Source organism: Myotis nattereri, assembly GCF_964212035.1.
Source record: "Myotis nattereri genome assembly, chromosome: 9".
Taxonomy (NCBI): Eukaryota; Metazoa; Chordata; class Mammalia; order Chiroptera; family Vespertilionidae; genus Myotis; species Myotis nattereri.
Genome location: NC_138084.1, coordinates 17,569,637 through 17,591,593, shown reverse-complemented (window position 1 = coordinate 17,591,593; position 21,957 = coordinate 17,569,637). Strand labels below are relative to the sequence as shown.

Sequence of the window (21,957 nt, the reverse complement as noted above, 5' to 3'; positions counted from 1 at the left end):
GGAAGGGAGAGGGAGAGATAGAAAATATAAATGGTGAGAGCAGGCTGGCGTGGCTCAGTGGTTGAACGTTGACCTATGAACCAGGAGGTCATGGTTCAATTCCCAGTCAGGGCACATGCCTAGGTTGCAGGCTTGATCCCCAGTGCGGGGCATGCAGGACGCAGCCGATCAATGATTCTCTCTCATTATTGATGTTTCTATCTCTCTCTCCCTCTCCCTTCCTCTCTGAAATCAATAAAAATCTATTTAAAAATATATATAAATGGTGAGCTACCATGTTATCTATTTAGCATAGTCCCCAGCCACTGTTAATGTGTGGCATTGTTATCATACTCTTCATCCTGTGACCATCAGGGGGATGGTGACCTCATTTGGAAGATTGAATAGGTGTCCTGGGTGATCAGGAGATCAGGCAGATCTGAGCCTTATAGGAACGAGCCCTGGAAATGAGGACCCAAGGCTTTCTTTGGTTCTGTCTTTTTCATCCCTGTGATTACAGCCTCTCTACCTCTCCCCTCTTCCCACGAGTCTGCACCAGGGTGGGCTTTCTTTCAACAGATTCCCTCCACTTGTCCATTTACACAAGGCCTACCCACCACCCCTTTCCACGTCAGCACATCTCAAGTCCTTCTGTTGGGCAGGGGCAAGGAGGACTGAGGCCGAGTTTACAGCAGTGGCTGAGGGTAGAGATAGGGTCCTCAGAAGGCCATTAGGGGTCAACACTTTCTTAGAAAGGAAGGTGTCAACAGACATACTTAGGAAGAGACTCCAAAAAAATCCATGCATTTGGAGTCCACTGAGTCCTTTGTTTGCTCCCCTTAATAGACTTCTCGAAGAAAGGGAAGTTCTCTTGTATTGTGATTTCCATGGCCACAGCCGCAAGAATAACATCTTCCTATATGGCTGTAATAGCCATGATCGCAAGTACTGGCTTCATGAACGAGTCTTTCCTTTCATGTTGAGCAAAAATGTACCAGACAAGGTAAGCACATAAGGTCATTTTCTGCTCATTGACTAAGGAAGAAGGAAACTCTCTGCTTCCTATACCCAATAATAGTGTTTGATTTGCCATTTTGTTTCTCTTTTTTTTTAATATATTTTATTGATTTTTTACAGAGAGGAAGGGAGAGAGAGAGAGAGCCAGAAACATCAATGAGAGAGAAACACCGATCAGCTGCCTCCTGCACATCTCCCACTGGGGATGTGCCCGCAACCAAGGTACATGCCCTTGACCGGAATCGAACCTGGGACCCTTCAGTCCCCAGGCCGACGCTCTATCCACTGAGCCAAACCGGTTTCGGCTTGTCTCTCTTTTTTATCTTGGGTAAATCCCAGCAACCTGGACTTGAAGAATTTAGAAAGGTGTGGTTTTAAGAATTATTCTGTGTCCACTAACTGATGAGCAGATAAATAAAATGCAGTATGTCGAGGGAATGGAATGTTGTTCTGCAATAAAAATAATTAACTGCTGCCCTAACTGGTATGACTCAGTGGCTGTTGGCCTGTGGACTGAAGGGTCCCAGGTTCAATTCCGGTCAAGGGCATGTACCTTGGTTGCGGGCACATCCCCAGTAGGGGGTGTGCAGGAGGCAGCTGGTCAATACTTCTCTCTCATCGATGTTTCTAACTCTCTATGTAAAAAAATCAATAATATATATATATTTTTAAAAATAATTAATTGCTGATATGCTAGGACTCAGTGATGGCGAACCTATGACATGTGTGTCAGAGGTGACACGCGAACTCATTTTTTTGGTTGATTTTTCTTTGTTAAATGGCATTTAAATATATAAAATAAATATCAAAAATAAAAATCTTTGTTTTACAATGGTGGCAAATATCAAAAAGTTTCTATATGTGACACGGCACCAGAGTTAAGTTAGGGCTTTTCAAAATGCTGACACGCCGAGCTCAAAAGGTTCGCCATCACCGTGCAGCTAGGTCATGGAGGAACCTTGAAATCATGACGCTAAGTGAAAGAAAAGATGCAAAACATCACATATGGCATGATTCCATTCTACGCAATGCTGTAGAGACAGAACTTACTAGTAGTTCAGTGATTGCCTCAACTGGGGACAAGTGACATGGGGAGTGACTTCTAATGGGTACTGGGTTTTGGGAAGGTATTAAAAATATTCTAAACTTATATTACAACTCTGTGAATATACTTAAACCTTTGACTTGTGTACTTTTAATGTGTGGATCTTAAGGTATGTGAATTATATCTCAATAAAGGTGATTTTTAAAAATTGCTCTAGCCTGCGGACTGAAAGGTCCCAGGTTCGATTCCAGTCAAGGGCATGTACCTTGGTTGCGGGCACATCCCCAGTAGGGGGTGTGCAGGAGGCAGCTGATCGATGTTTCTAACTCTCTATCCTTCTCCCTTCCTCTCTGTAAAAAATCAATAAAATATATGTTTTTAAAAAATTGCTCTGGCTGCTTTGCCTGGGCACAAGTTCAAACTCTTAGTGGTAGAGTTATCTATCATTAATCCTGTGATTTGCAGTGGAAGCAGGGATTGTAGGACAGACAAAATGCTAATGTTACATGAGCCTCCAAAGAAAAGTTTGAGTAATGCAAGATCACAAATAACAAAGATATTAAAGGGCTAATGAAAACAACAAGTTTTATTTTGTTTGTTTTTTTTAAAGCAACAAGTTTTTGATAGTTGGCTGAGTGTGACAGTCGGGCATATACAGAGTATCTGCATTGATTTAGAAAGTTGGTTTTCAGCATCATAAATACATCCACAAAATGTAACTGTCCTTATAATGAAGAAACTGGGTTGGATTCAGGAAAACATTTAAATTACAAATTTTCTCACATAAAGATATTTAAGACATATTTTGTATCTGCTGCTCTTATTATTAAAAAAAAAAAAAAGAGGAAGCTTTTCTTCCTCTCGCTTTCCCTTCCTTCATTCCTTTCTTCCTTTCTTCTTTTTTTGTTAATATTTTTGTTGTTGTTGTTAATCCTCACCCGAGGATATGTTTTTCCATTGATTTTTAGAGAAAGTGGAAGGGAGAGGAAGAGGGAGAGGGAAAGAGAAACATCAATGTGAGAGAGATACATCGATTGATTGATGGGTTGCCTCCCGCACACACCCCAACTAGGACCTGGGATTGAGTCTGTAACCGAGGTACATGCCCTTGACCGAAATTGAACCCAGGACCCTTCAATCTGCAGACCGGTGCTCTAACCACTGAGCAAACAGGCTAGGGTCATTCTTTTTTCTTTTTTAAACATTTTGATTTTTGCCAGGTATCTCTTCAAGTGAAATCACATCCAGAACCCAGTATCTAAAACAATTAAAAGCAGAACTGCCGAAACCGGTTTGGCTCAGTGGACAGAGCATCGGCTTGCGGACTGAAAGGTCCCAAGTTCGATTCCGGTCAAGGGCATGTACCTGGGTTGCGGGCACATCCCCAGTAGGAGATGTGCAGGAGGCAGCTGATCGATGTTTCTCTCTCATCGATGTTTCTAACTCTCTATCTCTCTCCCTTCCTCTCTGTAAAAAATCAATAAAATATATTTAAAAAATAAAATAAAAGCAGAACTATGTTATTGAAGAGGGGTTGAAGGCTTGGGACACCTGTCCATTCGGCCTCCTCCCTCAGGCCTTGGACAGGAATGCCCTGTGGCTCCTCATTAGAACCCCTGGATTCTATAGAGCACAAGTTAGAAACCACAAGGTAGTGAGATATCTCCCAAATGTAAAGCGTTTTCAGCAGGACAGGCTAGGATAGGTTGGGATAGGTGCCAAGTATATGTTACAAACTTCAAGAGAGGAAAGAGCATTGGCATGGTCATGAAAGACAATGGAAGAAACTGAACTTCGACCTGAGAACATTGGCATAAGGGAGTGAGAGCGTTCCACGCAGAGACTGTAGTGTAGGGCTGAGGCATACACAGATCACATAGAGAGGATCAACCCAACCATATTGAAGGGTTCAAATTGGAGAGAGGTAGAAAATAAGTCTTAGAAAGGTTGGCTACTAGCCTTGAATGCCAAAGAAAGCCAGCATTCCCAAACAGACATTCAAGGAACCCGAGTCCTGCAGAATGCCCCTGGAGAAGATGGGGAGGAGAAGGAAGGGTTCATGGGCAATGAAAAGCAACATGCTCTCTCGCCTTTGGAGGATCACAGTCCACAATAGCGTATTAAATAGCCTGAGAGGTGCTGCAGCGGAAGCCTGCGCCATTTTCTTAGCCCTTTATCTCCCTGGTGAACATGACCATAGAACTCATGTTTTCCTCCCTAATACCTATTAGCATCCCTAGGAACCAGTATTGTAGGGGACACACTTTAGGAAGTAATATATAGATTCCCAAGAGAAACATTCTTGTAGCATATCAATGAATCTTCTATATCTTACATTTGCCAGTCTATGATTAACAGAGGATTTGGATTTCTCTTCAGTTCTCTTTTCATAGTTGTAATTTTAAGGTCCAAAAGTGCAAAGAAGGAACAGGACGAGTCGTGATGTGGCGGATGGGAATCCTGAACAGCTACACCATGGAGTCTACCTTTGGCGGGTCCACCCTGGGTGAGTTCACTTCTGTAGACCGTGGGCCAGCATGGCCAGGGGAGCCACGTAAAGCACTGGGGAGATGAAATCCTTAAACATGTTGAGAGGAGAGTTGATCTAGAGGCTTTTCTTGTCTGCGCCTTATGCCAAATTTGAGCACCCAGAATATGAGTGTGAAATATAGTATTTGATGGGGCAATATAGTGTAGTGGCTAAGGGCCTGGAATCAGGCAGATCTGGGTTTGAATTTCAGCTCCATTTACGAGTTGTGTGATCCTGAGGAAGTTACCTAATTCTTCGAACCTCATCTTCTCTGTGAATGTCAGTAGTAGTGCCTGCATTATGGGTACTACTTAATGAGCTAGTGCATGGAAAGCACTTGGTAGAGTGCCTGCTACCGAGTAAAACGTTATCATTGTAATTACAGCTTCACAATTACAGCCATCGTGATTGTAAACATTTTCATTGTCAAAGATTCTTCTGAACCAACCTAAAGCTAGGAGAGAAACCCTGTCCAGAAGCACAGTGTTCTAGAATAAGAGGTGGTCTCTTTAATGAGATATTCGTAAATTATATCTGCATTTATTTGCTCATTAAGATTTCATGAGAAATGTTTATGGGGTTTTTCCAGGCAATAAAAGAGACACTCATTTTACCACTGAGGATCTGAAGTCCCTAGGCTACCACGTCTGCGACACCCTCCTGGATTTCTGTGATCCTGACCGAACCAAGGTAAAAATGGGGCTTCAAGAAGTGTGGTGATGCCGCTACTGTGATCAGTTTCCCATGGGTCCACAGGCAGCTCAGTGCGATTTCAGGTGATTTTTATTTCCTCTTAGTATTTTTCTGAAGCGTTTATGATCAGAGAAAATAAGAAAGGCCCAGCCTACACACTCTCGGCAAATGGTAAGACCTCAATCCACCAAGATGATAGGAGCCATCGTTCCGGCTTCCCTTCCGCACTCCTCTCCCTCACGTCCAGGCGAACCATGAGAGCACTCATTCTTGATTCCCTTTCTCCCATTTCAGAAAACCTGCTGTCCTTTCTCTTCTCCAAAACTAACTCTGCCCTTGGTGCACCTGCTAAGCATCCCTACAACCCCCTCTCTCAGACCCCATCTGACTTGTCGGCCCTGGGAACACCTGATATGCACCACTCTGGATGCAACTGTTTTGGTTTTTTTAAATATGTTTTTATTGCTTTCAGAGAGAGGAAGGAAGAGGGAGAGACAGAAACATCAATGATGAGAGAGAATCATCGATCAGCTGCCTCCTGCATGCCCCACACTGGGAATTGAGCTTGTAACTCAGACATGTGCCCTGATTGGGCATTGAACCTCCTAGTTCATAGGTCGATGCTCAAGCACTGAGCCACACTGGCCGGGCTGGATGCAACTGTTTAAACAAATATATTTAAAGGAGAATTTGATCGCAACGTGGCCCGTTAAATCATAGTTGCCATAGGCCAAAATCTGCACCACCTCATTCTAACTAACTTCCTTTCTTACTACTTGAAAATAAAATTAGCCCTAACCAGTTTGGCTCAGTGGATAGAGCATTGGCCTGCGGACTGAAGGGTCCCAGGTTCGATTCCGGTCAAGGGCATGTACCTTGGATACAGGCACATCCCCAGTAGGGGGTGTGCAGGAGGCAGCTGATCGATGTTTCTGTCTCATCGATGTTTCTAACTCTCTATCCTTCTCCCTTCCTCTCTATAAAAAAATCAATAAAATATATTTTAAAAAATAATAATAAAATTAAATTAAATTAATCAGGCCTTTGGGTTAAGAAGTTTATAATTGGCTATGGGCAGGAAAAAGTGGCTAAAGCAGTGCTCTTTGGTGTTCTGCCCCAAAAACACTTCTTTTTTTTAAATATTTTATTTTTATTATTGACATTATTATAGATTTCCCCCCTTTGTGCCCACCTCCACCCAGACCCTGCCCTCCCCTCCCTCTGGCCCTCACCACATTGTTGTCTGTGTGCATGGCCTATGCATATATGTTCTTTGTCTAATCCCTTCACCTTCTTTCATCCAGTCCACCCCATTCACCTCCCCTCTGGCATTTGTCAGTCTGTTCCATGTATCCATGCCTGTGTCTATTTTATTCATCAGTTTATTTTGTTCATTAGATTTCACATATAAGTGAGATTATATGGTATTTGTCCTTCCCTGAGTGGTTTATTTTGCTTAGTATAATAATCTCCAGGTCCATCCATGCTGTTGCAAAAAGGAAGAGTTCCTTCTTTTTTTGGCCACTTGGCAACACTTCTTTGTGTTCCCACAGCTCATGTAGCTATCTGTTAACATGTCCTTAGTAGCAGACATTACAGCTTACTCATCCTTTTTCTTTTTTTAAACTAAAAAAAAGTTTAATCCTCACTTGAGGATATGTTTTTATTGATTTTAAAGAGAAAGGAAGGGGGAGAAGGGAGAGAAAGAGAGAGAGAGAGAGAGAAAGAGAGAGAGAGAGAGAGAGAGAAATCAACATGAGAGAAAAACATCAGTTGCCTTCGGAACATGCCCACACTGTGGATTGAACCCTCAACCTTTGGGTGTATGGACGACACTCCAACCAACTTAGCCCTCCCCACCTCCACACCCCGCCAGGGCACAGCTTACTCATCTTTATGTCCCCAGCAATAAAGTGCCTTTTAGCATATATTTAGTAATATTTGATGAGTAAATAAATAAATAATCAAAAATAGTTCCTTCTTCATTTCCACAGTTCATGCAGTGTCTAGTAGAGCTTAAAGAGCTCTTACAAAAGGAAATTTCTAAGAAATTCAATGAACTTGGACAAGATACGGATTTAGAAAGAAGTTGGAATGACATTTCTTTCTCTGACATCGAATCCAGGTAACAAACTTCATTTCAAAAAAAACCAGAAAAGTTTTACTCTGCTCTGTTGTTGGTTTTGAACCTCAGGTGCAAAATATTAAATAAATCATGGCACACTTAAATACACTTCATTCCTTTGACAACTATGCATGTGTCTTGACTGGGAATCGAACTGTGACCTCCTGGTTCATAGGTCAATGCTCCACCAGCCAGGCTTCAATGCAATTTTTTTAACTTGGCCTACCTTCCTCACGCTAATATTGCAACTTGCTCCCCTGCCTTCACCCTCCTGCCATTGCCCATCCGCCTTAGCTCCTTGGACTTTTTCAGAGCACCGAGGAAAGTAATATTCCTAGTCTCTGACCTATAGCATTTTATCACCTCTGTCATTCTGTATCATTTACAACTGTATTGTGTCTCTTATTTGTTATCTTCCCCTACAAGGATGTAGGTTTCACAAGGCCAGAGATCTTTATTCTGTTCACTTCTATATCTCATGCATCTCTACAACAGTACCTGGCACATGGGGAGAGCTCAGTAAATACTTGTTGAATTAATTCAGTACATAGATCTCAGCCCCACCCTCATAGCCTCCACAGCTATAGGTGCGTGGGTATCTCACATGTGTGCAAGAACACCAGCTACTCCAGCTTCTGGCCAAGGTGCCTCAAGCCTGCACCAGCTGCCCTCAGTCAGAAGGTTTCTGGGCTAGGCATGGAGGTCTTCTGCCAGGGGCTGCACTGTAGTCTGTGTGGACAGTGGGAAGCGGATGGCTCTCCCACACTCCCTGTGGCACATCGACATCTGACCCTAAAGCAGTTCTGCTGGCTGAGTCTCCTAGATGCCTCCTAAGGAGCCTTAAGCCAGACCATCAGGCCCAGTGAAGCACCCCATTCACCAGGTCTCCTCTTCCATTCTCCCAGAATCCTTTGCCTAACTCCCCAGGATAAGTGCACCAACCCCACTCTCACCCTCAAAAACTAAATGTCCCCTGCATATCAACTCATACAACAGAGCCCAGGGGACTCAACTCAGAAACAGCCAGACGCTCAGCAGGGAATGCCGACGCATTCAGTTAGGAATTATGGAAACCGGTTTGCCAGCCTCTGCATCAGGAACCCCCTTTCCATTCTCACCATTACACAGAGAAGCAGACTGAGTGTACAAGCTCAGTTGGAGTTTGCTCTGTCTGGGTGTGAACACACTGGTTTTGAGCATTTCTGGGCCATACATACTGCATCTAATGCTCTTATTCCGTTTGTTAACGCTCTCCATTGCCTCTGAAAGGCACCTCAGAGACTGTTATCTAGTGGCCTCAAAGGCTGTGGAATTGGGAGTTAGATCAAAGAAGAGGAGGCTTTCTTCCCGCGGTCTTCTGTCGGGCTCCTCCTTGTTGTGCACCGGCGGGAGGGAGGGGAGCAAGAACAGAATGAAAGGGCTGAGCAAAAGGATGGTTTGAAATGCTGTCTTTACCCAGATTTGAGTTTTGTGCCGAAGACATTTTTTTGTATGGAGCTCATGTTGCAGAGCACAGCTCTCAATTCTAGCCAGCCACGCTCCAGGAAAGGGGGAAAGATAATGTGACACATGATAAAGGAAGAAAGGGCTCATTATCTGAGGACTCACTCATCCTAGCCCTTGAAGACTGGGGGCGGGGACAGTTCATGAGGGAGGACTTGTGATCAGTCTAGACATGCATCCAGAACTTTTGAAAGGTGAATTGGGGTGATGAAAATAATATTCCTAGTCTCTGACCTATAGATTCTTTGTATTAAATATATTTATTTATATATTGAACACATTCTTAAAGAAGACCTGGTAGGATCCTGGCTCTCTGAACTGGTAATGGCCAGACAGGAATGAATGAGACAGAGTCCCTGCTTCCAAACAAATTACAGTTCCCTGGCATTCTCTAGGGCTGCACATTGAGAATCCTGCAGCCTCTCACAGTTGCTGCCAAGGGCAGCTCTGCCCATCTGACTGGTTGGTATTTTTTTTAAAGATTTTTAAAATTAATTTTTAGAGAGAGGAAGGGAGAGGGAGAGAACCATTGATGTGAGAGCAAAATTGATTGGCTGCCTCCTGCATGCCTCCAATCGGAAATTGAGCCCCCAACCAGGAATTGAGCCAGCAACGCTCGCATGTGCCTTGACCAGAAATCAAACCTGCAACCTTTTGGTGCATGGGACAATGCCCAACCAACTAAGCCACACTGGCCAGGGCAGGTTGGTGTTTTTATTTTTGTTTTGTTTTTTGTTTTTTTGCTATACAGATTGCAAACTCCTTGGGGCAGGAGCTCTGCCCTGTCCATCTCTGTTTCCTGTGCCTGATGCACTACCTGGCATGCAATGGGCATTCAGAATGAATGAATGAATGAATATGCTTGTCAAGAATTCTTAACAATTAAAACACAGACAGTGTGGGCAAATAGTGGACTAGATATCCTAACCCCATGCAGATGGCTTGGTGAATGGTATACTTCCAGACATGAATAACAGGTTTTTCCCTTTCTTCTCTCCTTTTGAAAACAGCACCAGTGGTTCTGACAGTTCCCTCTCAGACGGTCTCCCTGTTCAACTCCTGAACATAACACATGAGGTGAGATTAGATAGACTCTTATACCCAAAGAGTAGCAGCCTTAAAAAAGCATGGCACCACTGGATAATGTGGTGGAATTTTCCAACTATTCTAAGATCTGCAGAAAATAGAGCAATAGTGTCCCAACTGGTTATGAAGTCTTTGTCTGTTATAACTTTCATTTTAAAAATATGGGGGGTGAGGGGTGAGGACTCCATATTTATTCCAAGTTAACTGAGAGTGAGAAAAAGAAAGTTTAACTAAAAGTGAAAACCATGTTAAGAAATAGGTTATTATAAATGACTGATACTTGGTTGCCAGAGGGGAAGAGGGTTGAAAAGGTGAAGGTCTTAAGAAGTACAAGTTGGCAAGTTACAAAATAGTCATGGGGATGTGAAGTACAGCACAGGGAATAGAGTCAATAATATTGTGATAACTATGGATAGTGGCAGGTGGTACTGGAAATATCAGGGACCACTATGGAAATTATATGATTATCTAACCACTATGCTGTACACCTGAGACTAAAAAAATGTAAATTGAAATTTTAAAGTTGTTTTTAGTTATTTTATTTTAAAAAATGCCAAAGCCGGTTTGGCTCAGTGGATAGAGCGTCGGCCTGCGGACTGAAAGGTCCCAGGTTCGATTCCGGTCAAGGGCATGTACCTGGGTTGCAGGCACTTCCCCAGTGGGGGATGTGCAAGAGGCAGCTGATCGATGTTTCTCTCTCATCGATGTTTCTAACTCTTTATCTCTCTCCCTTCCTCTCTGTAAAAAATCAATAAAATATATTTTTAAAAAAATTGACCCATAATTTTTTTTAAAAAGTGTTTCTTTAAAAACATTTTTTTGCTGAAGCCGGTTTGGCTCAGTGGATAGAGCGTCGGCCTGCGGAATGAAGGGTCCCGGGTTCGGTTCCGGTCAAGGACATGTACCTGGTTTGCGGCATATCCCCAGTGGGAGATGTGCGGGAGGCAGCTGATCGATGTTTCTCTCTCATCGATGTTTCTGACTTTCTGTCTCTCTCCCTTCCTCTCTGTAAAAAATCAATAAAATATATTAAAAAACAAAAAACAAAAAAAAACATTTTTTTATTGATTGACTTTAGAGAGAGAAGGGAAGGGAGAGAGACATTAACTTGTTCCATTCATTTATGCATTCACTAGTTGACTCTTGTATGTGCGCGGACAGGGAATCAAACCTGAAACCTTGGCATGTCGGGACGATGCTCTAACCAGCTCAACTATCTGGCAGGACTAAAAAGTGTTTCTTTATTCATGTCGTCTTAGATCGTTTTTTATACTTTCACATATTAAGTAACTTTTTTTGCCCCACCTGCTCACAGACGTTTTCTTACATAGATATTTACAAACAACAAAATATTTCTTATGATTTATTATGCACATGATTTCCTAATTGCATTAAGAAGTATCTCTGCCGAAGCCGGTTTGGCTCAGTGGATGGAGCGTCGGCCTGCGGACTGGGGGGTCCCAGGTTCAATTCCGGTCAGGGGCATGTACCTGGGTTGCGGGCATATCCCCGGTGGGAGATGTGCAGGAGGCAGCTGATCGATGTTTCTCTCTCATCGATGTTTCTAGCTCTCTGTCTCGCTCCCTTCCTCTCTGTAAAAAATCAATAAAATATATTTAAAAAAAAAAAAGAAGTATCTCCATCATAGTGTGAGATTAAGGCTGTCAGGAGGAGCCAGCCAAATTATACTTAGCCCTGCAATTTCTTCAACTGTATTTGCAGCAACATCAGATTAAGCTTCACCACACCATAGGTACCTAGAAAATTTGTCCTGAGCGTCATTTGCTTGAAGTAACAACCAAATTGAATCTTTTTGGTGTTGTTGTTAATCCTCACCCAAGAATATTTTTCCATTGATTTTTAGAGTGGAAAGGAGGGGGAGAGACAGAGAGAGAGAAACATCCATGTGAGAGAGACACATCAATTGGTTGCCTCCCACTCACCCCACAACCAGGGCTGGGGATTGAGCCTACAACTGAGGTACGTGCCCTTGACTGGAATTGAACCTGGGACCTTCAGCTGCGGGCTGACGCTTTATCCACTGAGCCAAACCATCCAGGGCCCAAATTGAATCTTTTAACCACACATCAAATAGTCAGTATTGCCTGTACCTGACATTATTGCCGTAAGTGATCTGGCTTTAAATTAAAAGTCACAAATACTTGGTCATTGGAGTATGTATGATAGTAGGATTTGGGGGCTGTTACATGGGAAGCAGCCTCCGATAAGGAGGTAACAACTATTTGTTCTGCAAACCAACAGTGTAACCTGAGGACCGCACACTGGCTCAGCCATCGTGTCTTGAGTGTTGTGTGAAGAGTCCTCTGGGATCCTCTGTGACTAGTTTCTCTGTACTTTTTGAAATAGTTGCATCATAAGAAGAAGATATACAAGAAGAAGAAAAAGAAGCCACTTCAGACAAGGAAACAGCGAAATGAACAGTATCGGAAAAATAATATGATACGGGAGTTGAAGTCAACAGAAGATGCCCTGGTAAGAAAGCTCTGCTGCCTGCCTCTACTGTCAGGTAAAGAGTATTCCATTAACGGCAGTACTAGGGGTTAAGGTTTACTCTAAATCAGAAGGGGGTCAGAGGTGAAAGCTGCCGGGAGCCGGTCCATGCTTGCTGTTTCAAGGGACCTGGCATATATGGCATACTGTTCTTAATATGTTTGCTCACCTTCTTGGCACTATGTGTTTTAACCAAAGTCTCTGAGAAAGGTTGTTTCCCCAGATAGGGATTTTCCCCTGAAGTTAGGGAGGGAATAAAACCTCTTAACTAAGTGCCAGGCGGGTAATTAATCACTTTAACTATGAACAATCATGCTTAAGCTACATAATCTTTACTCCCTGGAATGGAGATAAGAAATGCCCTAACCTTTGTAATAGAGATTGATAGGATTGAATCAACTGGTATAAATACAGATGTAACAAGACAGCAAGAGACACAGAGAGACAGAACCTAGGCACAGAACCTACACAGAACATTCTCTAGAGACAGAAGAACTTCGCTGGAGAGAATATGGCAAAAGATCCTGGACAGAAACTAGCCTCAGAACCTAGAGACAGAACCTAGCAAGAGAACATGGCAAAAGATCCTGGACTGAACCTGACTACAGAAATTGGCAAGAGAACCTGACTAGAACCTGGTGACTGAACCTGGCTGGAGAACCTGGATAGAACCTGGCTGGAGAACCTAGCGAGGGAACATGGCTACAGAGCTTGGCTGGAGAACCTGGAGAACCTAGCAAGAGAACATGGACACAGAACCTGGCTGGAGATCCAGACCAGAACTTGGCTGGAGATCCTAAGCAGAACCTCTCTGGAGATCCAGACCAGAACTTGGCTGGAGATCCTGGCTGGAGATCCTGGCTGGAGATCCTGGCTAGGCTGCTGATCAACTGAACACTGTCTCCGTGTCCTTCCTTCTTCGCCGACTCCGTCCACACCTTTGGGGACCCCTGGACCTGCTGGGGTTGGACCCCGGCAGAAAGCTTTGTGTCTTTCATGGTCCTCTGCTGTGCTCTGGAGCTGCAAGTTTGGGTGCTGACCAAGTCTGGATTTCCAGAGGGAAGTGGTGGAATGGCTGGCAAAAGAGGGGCTGGAGCTAGTCAGGGTTGCTGGGTGCTGAGGGGTCAGGCCTGGCCCCGCTAACACTAAGGACACCTGGATAGCTCCTTCCTTGTCTTTCTCCCAGCTGTTGTACCTACATCATACCCTCTGCTTTCTAAAGTTGAAAATGCTTTCATAGGTGGGCGTTTCACTGTTGGGTGAATTGGGTCAATTATGAGCAGATTAATTGCAATCCGTCAATTGAAAAACATTTTCTTTGCACTAATCCTTCTAGAAAAGACCAGGATTTGCTTCCACGATGCAAAAGCAGCCTTCCTTTTTAAAATATTCTGAGAATGCCAGTTCTTCAACAGTAAAAAATGAAAGACCAAGGATGAATGAGGTAATGTTTTTGCTTGACTTTTTTTTAACTCACTCATGGAAAAAATGTATTAAAACTTTTTTGTTAAGTTTTTTAAAGTGTACAACGTGATGATTTGATGTGCATACATTGTGAAATGATTCTCACCATTGGGTTAACTAACACATCCATCACCTCACATGGTCATCTTTTTTTCTTTTGGCGAGAACATGTCCATTTCTACTCATAGCAAATTTTATTTATACAATGCAGTATTATTAACTATAGTCACCATGTTATACATCAGATCGTCACACCTTATCTGATAACTAAAAGTTTGTACCCTTTTACCATCCTCCCCCTATTTGCCCCACCTCCCAGTCGCTGGCAACCACCATCTACTCTGTTTCTATGAGTTTGAGTTTTTTAGGTTCCACATATAAGTGTAGTATTTGTCTTTCTCTGTCTGGTTTATTTCACTTAGCATAACGTCCTCCATGATCATCCATGTTGTCATGAATGGCAGAATGTCCTTCTTTATTATGGCTAAATAACATATGTTTGCACATATTTTTTCCCATTCAGTAGATTGCCTTTTAACTTTATTGATTTTCTGTGCTGTGCTTTTTAGTTGATGTAGTCTCACTTGTTTGTTTATTTTTTTCTTTTGTTGTCTTTGCTTTTGTTGTCAAAACAAAAAAAAATCATTGCCAAGACCAATGTCAAAGAGCTTACTTCCTATGTTTTCTTTTAGGAGTTTTCCAGAGTTAGATCTTAAATGTAGGTTTTTAATCCATTTTGAGTTGACTCTTGTGTATGGTGTAAGACAGGTACAGTTTCATTCTTTCACATGTGAATATCTAGTTTTTGAAACACCATTGTATATTCTTGGCTCATTTGTTAAAAATTAAATGACCATATATGCATGACTTTATTTCTGGGCTCTATATTCTGGTCCATTCTTAACTCTCGTTCACACAGATTCTGTAATTTTTCCAATTAGTAGGTCTCTCCCACAGGGCGAAGAACACAATAGCCCTCTGTGTCACCCTTACCTGTCGGTGACACTGGGAGCAGGGGAACACTAACATTTGGTGGGGAGGCTGGCTCTGCTTTAGATTACACACCACTGAAGTCTGACACCAAATTTTGGTGATTTGTGACTTTATATCTAGAACATAAGAACAGTCTGTTTTACCATCCAGCCAGCCGTTTATTCAACAAATTGTCTTTGTGTAACCACTATGTGCCAGGCCCTCTCCTGGATGTTGCAAATACGACATTGAACAAAACACTCTCCCTGCCTCAGGGACCTTAGGGTCTGGGCTGGGGATTGGACAAGTAAACAGCAAATGACACAACAGAGTAGGGATCACAGAGGAGAAGCACCGAGCCAGCTTTTATACTTCCGAGTTTTGTGGCTCTAAAGTCCTTGGTTCTTTTTTTTTTTTTTTAATATATTTTATTGATTTTTTACAGAGAGGAAGGGAGAGAGAGAGTTAGAAACATCGATGAGAGAGAAACATCGATCAGCCGCCTCCTGCACACTCCCCACTGGGGATGTGCCCGCAACCCAGGTACATGCCCTTGACCGGAATCCAACCCGGGACCTTTCAGTCCGCAGGCCAACGCTCTATCCACTGAGCCAAACCGGTTTCGGCTTTTTTTAAATTTTTTTTTTTTTTTATTGATTTCAGAGAGGAAGGAAGAGGGAGAGAGAGATAGAAACATCAATGATGAAAGAGAATCATTGATTGGCTGCCTCCTGCAAGATCCCCACTGGGGATCGAGCCCACAACCTGGGCATGTGCCCTTGACCAGAATTGAACCTGGGACCTTTCAGTTTGCAGGCTGACGCTCTACCCACTGAGCCAAACCAGCTAGGGCAGTCCTTGGTTCCTTTACGTATAAATATAAGTTTTGGTACAACAGTAGCTAATTCTTAGTGGGTAGACTGTAAAATTGGCCCTCCTGTGGCAGAATGCTACCCCATGAGTAACAGTGAGATAAAGAGGCCCCGCTGTGTTACACGAGGAACCCTCACAGGCGCAGGCATCTCCATGCAGTAGTGAGGGACATCTGGGGTTTAGTGTAATAGTGACAAGGAAACAGCTCTGAAATCTGTCTTGAGTTCAAACGTCACCCCCACCATGTAATTTTTTGTGAGATACTGAACCATCCTGGGACTCTGTTTCTGCATCTAAAATATCTATCTATATAAAAGCCTAAGTGACTGTTACGACCGGATGACCAATCGCTATGACATGCATTGACCACCCAGGGGCAGATGCTCAATGCAGGAGGTGCCCCCTGGTGGTCAGTGCACTCCCACAGCCAAACTCCCATGGCTGGCCCCCATCAGCCTGATAGGGACTGAGCGAGATGGGCCCCAATTGGCCCCAATCACCGGCCAGGCCGAGGGACCTGTGCATTCACCTGTGCATGAATTCGTGCACCAGGCCTCTAGTTGGGGTAATTATATCAACAACATAAGGTTGGTTGAGAAGATTAGATGTGAATCTGTGTGTAAAGGGCCTGGCATATGGTAGGTATTCAATAAATATTATTGAATTATTTTGAATTATTTGAATTATTTTCTTTGAATTATTTGTGTCCTGCCTCTCTTTTTGTGTTAAGAGTATCATAATGAATCAACATGCATGAATGAAAAACACTTAGAGAATGTATATTCTACATACTCACACTTATCCAAGTAGAAATTTTAATGAGAATGTGTTCATTTATTCTAGTCACAGTTAAATGGAAGAGACAAAGGCATCTCCCTGGACCTGTCAAAAGCAACTAGCTTGATTCTGACTAAGAATAAAGAAAGAAAGCAGGTATTTCGCCTAACATATATTATACCTCTATGCTGGTGATTTACTTTATTTGGTTTTGAAATGTATTATGTGATTTGGAGGGGTGGTAATCCACAGTCCACACAGTTTCACCTTCTCAGATTTGTTCTGCTCAGGTAATTTGCACCCTGGGGCACAGCCCACCAGGTACTGAAGGACACAGACAGCCCTCCCAGAGCTAACAGTTTGCCATGGAGAAGGTACCTTTATTTCAACGAACATTTGTTAGGCAGCTGTTATTTTGTAACTCCAGGCAACGTCTCAGGTAAAATAGTGATAGTGTAATGCAGCAGTTCTCACCTCAAGAGTTATTAGCAGCACGCGGAGTAGGGTAGCTATGACGTGTGCCCACGCGCTGTGTTACAGTGATCCTTCAGTGCTGAGGTTTGTGAATGGTTCGCTTTCTTAGAAGAATAAGTTAGCGTGAGCTCATATTTATCCCTATCCATCGCTCTTGTTCCTTGGCACTTGCATAGTCTTTCCTGAAAGGGAGGCAGAGAGGGACATATGGTAAGTAAGCTGTTGTTTCAAATACCACTGAGTGCAGCTCATGTGTCCAGGGAAAGATTGGAAACCTCTGGATTGAGTAGGTATACTGGATATAGCACCCACAGTTCCCCTGAGGGGAAGTCCCTCCTTTCTTCTCAAATCTGTTGCTTGAGAATTGTCAAGTTAATGTTCTCATTTATTCAGCAGTATCCTATGGAGAACCTATTAGGTGCCAGGCCCTTTGAGGACAGTAAGATATGACCCCTCCCTTAAGGCAATGACCCTCTACATGGGGGGGCAAGATAGTCCAACCACCTGGTATAACAGAAACTGAAGAGCAATGAAAAAAGAGGGTTAGCCCGAGCCATTTTGGCTCAGTGGATAGAGTGTCGCCTGTGGACTAAAGGGTCCCAGGTTTGATTCTGGCCAAGGGCACATGCCCAGTTTGCAGGCTCGACCCCCCTCCCCAGTAGGGGACATACAGGAGGCAGCCAATCAATGATTTTTTTTCTCATCATTGATGTTTCTATCTATCTCCCTTCATCTCTGAAATAACTGAAAAAATATAATTTAAAAAAAAGAAGAGATGTTTAAATAAAGTCAAAACAAAGAGAGTTTCTGGCCTGACAGACAAATAAGTGATGGACTTGCCCTTTCTCCCCATTCAGCATTTATTACAAGAAGCTGTGGGTGCCTAAAACCATATCCTGCAACTGAATCATGCTGGTTAAGCTGCAACATGTAACCAGGGATTCAGTGAAACCCAGTGTACTGGATGAATGCCTTCCAAACCTGTACCTTTACTTAATTTTCCTAAAGTTCCTAGTGTAGTATCTCTCTAACAGAAATGTAGGCATGCAGCTTCAAGACAGCTTATAAAATGCAGTTCCTGAACTGCTCAGAGCAATTAAAATGTTGCCCATAGAGAACCAAGATGGCTGCATAGGTAAACACCTGTACTTGCTGCCTCCGACAACTACATCAAAATTACAACTAAAAGACAGAACAACTATCATCCAGAACCATGGGAAAGCTGGCTGAGTGGAAGTCCTACAACTAGAGAGGTAAAGAGGAAAGCATAGCGAGACTGGTAGGAAGTGTGGAGGCACGGAACAGGCTGGTACCCAGGTGCGCTGCTTTTTTAATCAGGAGGGAGATACAAGCTCCCACTTGCTCTGAACTCCAGTGCTGGGCAAGACTCTGGGGGACCCAGACACATACGGGGAGAAACTGGACTGTCTGGCATCGGGGCAAGAACATGGGGGCAGCTTTCTTCCAGACAGAGATGCTCGCAGTGGTCATTGCTCCTGTGCTGGCATCTCCCAGGTGCAGGGCTGACTGGCAGCCATTGCTGTTTGCTCCACCCTGGAGATTCCCTGAGAACCTGCCCCACCCAATTTACAATCCCACCCAAGCTGTGCACAGCAGCTTTTGCATATGAATGGCCTGTCCTTTCTCAGCCTAAAACCTGTCTAACAAGCTGCAGCTAGGTCAGGGAGCCCCAAAGCTACCAAAAGAAGGCCCAAGGCTGGCACCAGCAGCAGCCTGCCTTGCTGCACAGTGCCTTGCTTGTATCTGGGCACTTCCAAACCTGATACAAAGAGGAAGAATCTGAAGATCTCTCCATAGCTCCTGCTGGGTGGACCCAGGCAGTGGCTGGCTTTGCACCTCCTTGGAGGTCCAAGAGCCAGTGTACCCAATGGTGAGTGTGAGGCCATACCAGATTATAACTCTTCACATCCATAAGCGACACACTCAAGGGGCAGACTCAGTGAGCACCAAAGCCCCACTGAAGCAAGTCCTGCCGCATAAGGGTGTCTCCTGTACAGCAGCTCTTCCATTGTAGACACAGCTGGTCCTCACAGCCAATTGGCCTGGAGGTCAATTCCTCCCAGTGATACCAACAGCAGTCAAGGCTCACCTACAACAAGACTGTGCACACAGTCCACAAAGGGGTGCACAGAGAGTGTCCACCTCAGGTGATTGGGGAGGCTGAGCCACTAGGCCCTATAGGACACATACTACACAAGGCCACTCTATCAACTCAAGGAGACTTAACAGCTACCCAATACATAGAAACAAACACAGGGAAGCAGCCAAAATGCTGAGACAAAGAAACATGTCATAAAGGAAAGAAATGGAAGAAAGCAAACTACTGGATATAGAGTTCAAACCTCCAAGGAACTTAGTGAGACCTTCAAGGATATTAGTGAAAATGCAAAAAAAAAAAAAAAAGGAAAAGAACCAGTCAGAAATTAAGCATACACTGACTGAAATAAAGAATAATATACAGAGATTCAACAGTAGACCGGAGGATCCCAAGAATCAAGTCAAAGATTTGAAATACTAGGAAGCAAAAAACACCCAACCAGAAGAACAAAAAGAAAAAAGAATCCAAAAATATAAAGATAGTGTAAGGAGCCTCTGGGACAACTTCAAGCATACCAACATCCGAATTATGGGGGTGCCAGAAGAAGAGAGAGAGCAAGATATTGAAAACCTATTTGAAGAAATAATGACAGAACACTTCCCCTACCTGGTGAAAGAAATAGACTTACAGGTCCAGGAAGTGCAGAGAATCCCAAACAAAAGGAATTCAAAGAGGACCACACCAAGACACATCATAATTGAAATGCCAAGGGCAAAAGACAAAGAGAGACTCTTAAAAGCACAAGAGCAAAACAGTTAGTTACCTACAAGGGAGTACCCATACAACTGTCAGCTGATTTCTCAACAGAAACTATGAAGGCCAGAAGGGAGTGGTAAAAATATTCACACATTGTTTGCGGGTAGTTTTTATCGCGCGCTAACAGGTGGCGTGGGCCATTTTTGCTAATTTTTTGCGCAAATGGCAATGTTCAGTAAAATTACGATAACTTTAGTTTACGTATTTATATGTTACCCGCATTCTACCGCTAGTCTATAAAAAACGTATTAATATGTGTCCCACGCTCTACTACACTGGTAGAACGTATAAATACGTAAAACATATAAATACGTTTCCCGCATACAATGTGTTCAAAGTGATGAATAGCAAGAACCTACAACCAAGATTACTCTACCCAGCAAAGCTATCATTTAGAATTGAAGGTCAGATAAAGAGCTTCAAAGACAAGAAAAAGCTAAAGGAGTTCATCACCACCAAGCCAGTATTATATGAAATGCTGAAGGGTATTCTTTAAGAAGAGGAAGAAGGAGGAAAAAGGTAAAGATAAAAAATTATGAACAAAAAAGTGACAACAAATACATATCTATCAACATGTGAATCTAAAAATCAAATGAATAAAACATCTGATGAACAGAATAAACTGGTGAATGTAATAGAATCAGGGGCATGGAAATGGAGTGGACTGACAATTCTCAGGGGGAGGGGGGTGTGGGGGTGCAGGAAGAGATTGGACAAAGATCTTATACCTATGGACACCGACAGTGGGGTGGTGAGGTCCCGGGGTGGGGTGAGAACCGGGTGGAGGGGGGTTATGGGGGGAAAAAGAGAGGAACATCCGTAATAATCTGAACAATAAAGATTTTTAAAAAATGTTGGCCACAGACAGCTGGCACTCTGAGGGACAAAGGCAAATGCTTGATTTGCCTCTGCCCTGTAACAACTATTTCTCACTAACTCCTTGTAAACCAACCTGCATCCTTATTCTAACTTTACAAATTGCAACATAAAGTGAGCTCAACTTTTATATCTTGTTTGCACAGACAGAAAAGCCAGGATTTGCATGCTCTTCAAAGAGAAGCACAAACACCGGCAAAGAGCCAGATCCGGATACGAAGCCACACTGGTCCAGGAACAGGTTTCTTGCCACAAAGAGAGGCCACATCACCGTGGCGGGGTACCCGTCCTTGCACATATACACATTCCCTTAGGGCCCTGGGGCCACACTACACGGTGCCTCCGTGGCATGTTTTGGGTGAGCCTCATTTGTAATGAGGGAGTTGTGTGGTGGGTAACTGCGCTTGTTGGTGGTGTACTGTGTTGTGCATTCACATGCACTGACCTTCCACTATGTGCATGCCTTCAAGATGCACACCTCATTCATTAAATTACTTTTCATAAAATGAAGCTTCATTGTGATGTATGGAAAAGCTTCCTTTATCAGAAGTTCAAGTGTGTTCTCCTGGAATTATAGACAGAAATACCTCACTTTAACCAGTAGATATCCTGTCTAAAATTATGTGCAAATCAATTTTAAGTGATAAACTCTGTTTTAAACATATTCTGTGAGTGTGCCATGTTAAAAATGTGTCACAACTTGCTAGTGATGTCAAACTGTGGTATCTCAGACTTGCTCAGGATGAGATGTTCCCACATATAGAAAACAATTCATGTATTACCCGAAATTTAATGTTGCATATATTATGTTCAACACAGTTATGTAAGTTTTAAAACCCATTTATTAAAATTATTTCTCTATAACCAGTTGTTTCCATTGATTGGTTAACTGCATAAGCTTTTGTGAACAGGAATTTTAGGTCCCTCACAAGCACCTATGTTGTCAGCGTGCTAGTATCATGTTCAGAAAGGGTCACCCCAGGTCCTCCCAGGCTTCCCATTTGAATTACTTTCTTCCTATCACATTGGGGTGCAGCCCTATACCTTTTTTCTTTTTCTTTTAAATATATTTTTATTGATTTCAGAGAAGAAGGAAGAGGGAGAGAGAGATAGAAACATCCATGATTCGCTCATCATGGATCAGCTGCCTCTTTTGC

At 43.1% G+C, this 21,957-nt stretch overlaps 1 protein-coding gene across 1 annotated transcript in view; it reads left to right on the top strand.

Moving 5' to 3' along the window:
- AGBL2 (AGBL carboxypeptidase 2) overlaps positions 1–21,666 on the top strand; it is a 38,223-nt gene extending 16,557 nt beyond the window's left edge. The window contains exons 10-18 of the mRNA XM_081098069.1: positions 826–982; positions 4,421–4,547; positions 5,161–5,261; positions 7,259–7,389; positions 9,903–9,969; positions 12,346–12,471; positions 13,826–13,933; positions 16,642–16,731; positions 20,947–21,666. Coding sequence (XP_080954195.1) covers positions 826–982; positions 4,421–4,547; positions 5,161–5,261; positions 7,259–7,389; positions 9,903–9,969; positions 12,346–12,471; positions 13,826–13,933; positions 16,642–16,731; positions 20,947–21,114 — 1,075 coding nt within the window. The 3' untranslated portion in view covers positions 21,115–21,666. The remainder of the gene's footprint in view (positions 1–825; positions 983–4,420; positions 4,548–5,160; positions 5,262–7,258; positions 7,390–9,902; positions 9,970–12,345; positions 12,472–13,825; positions 13,934–16,641; positions 16,732–20,946) is intronic.
- Positions 21,667–21,957: the final 291 nt, after the last annotated feature.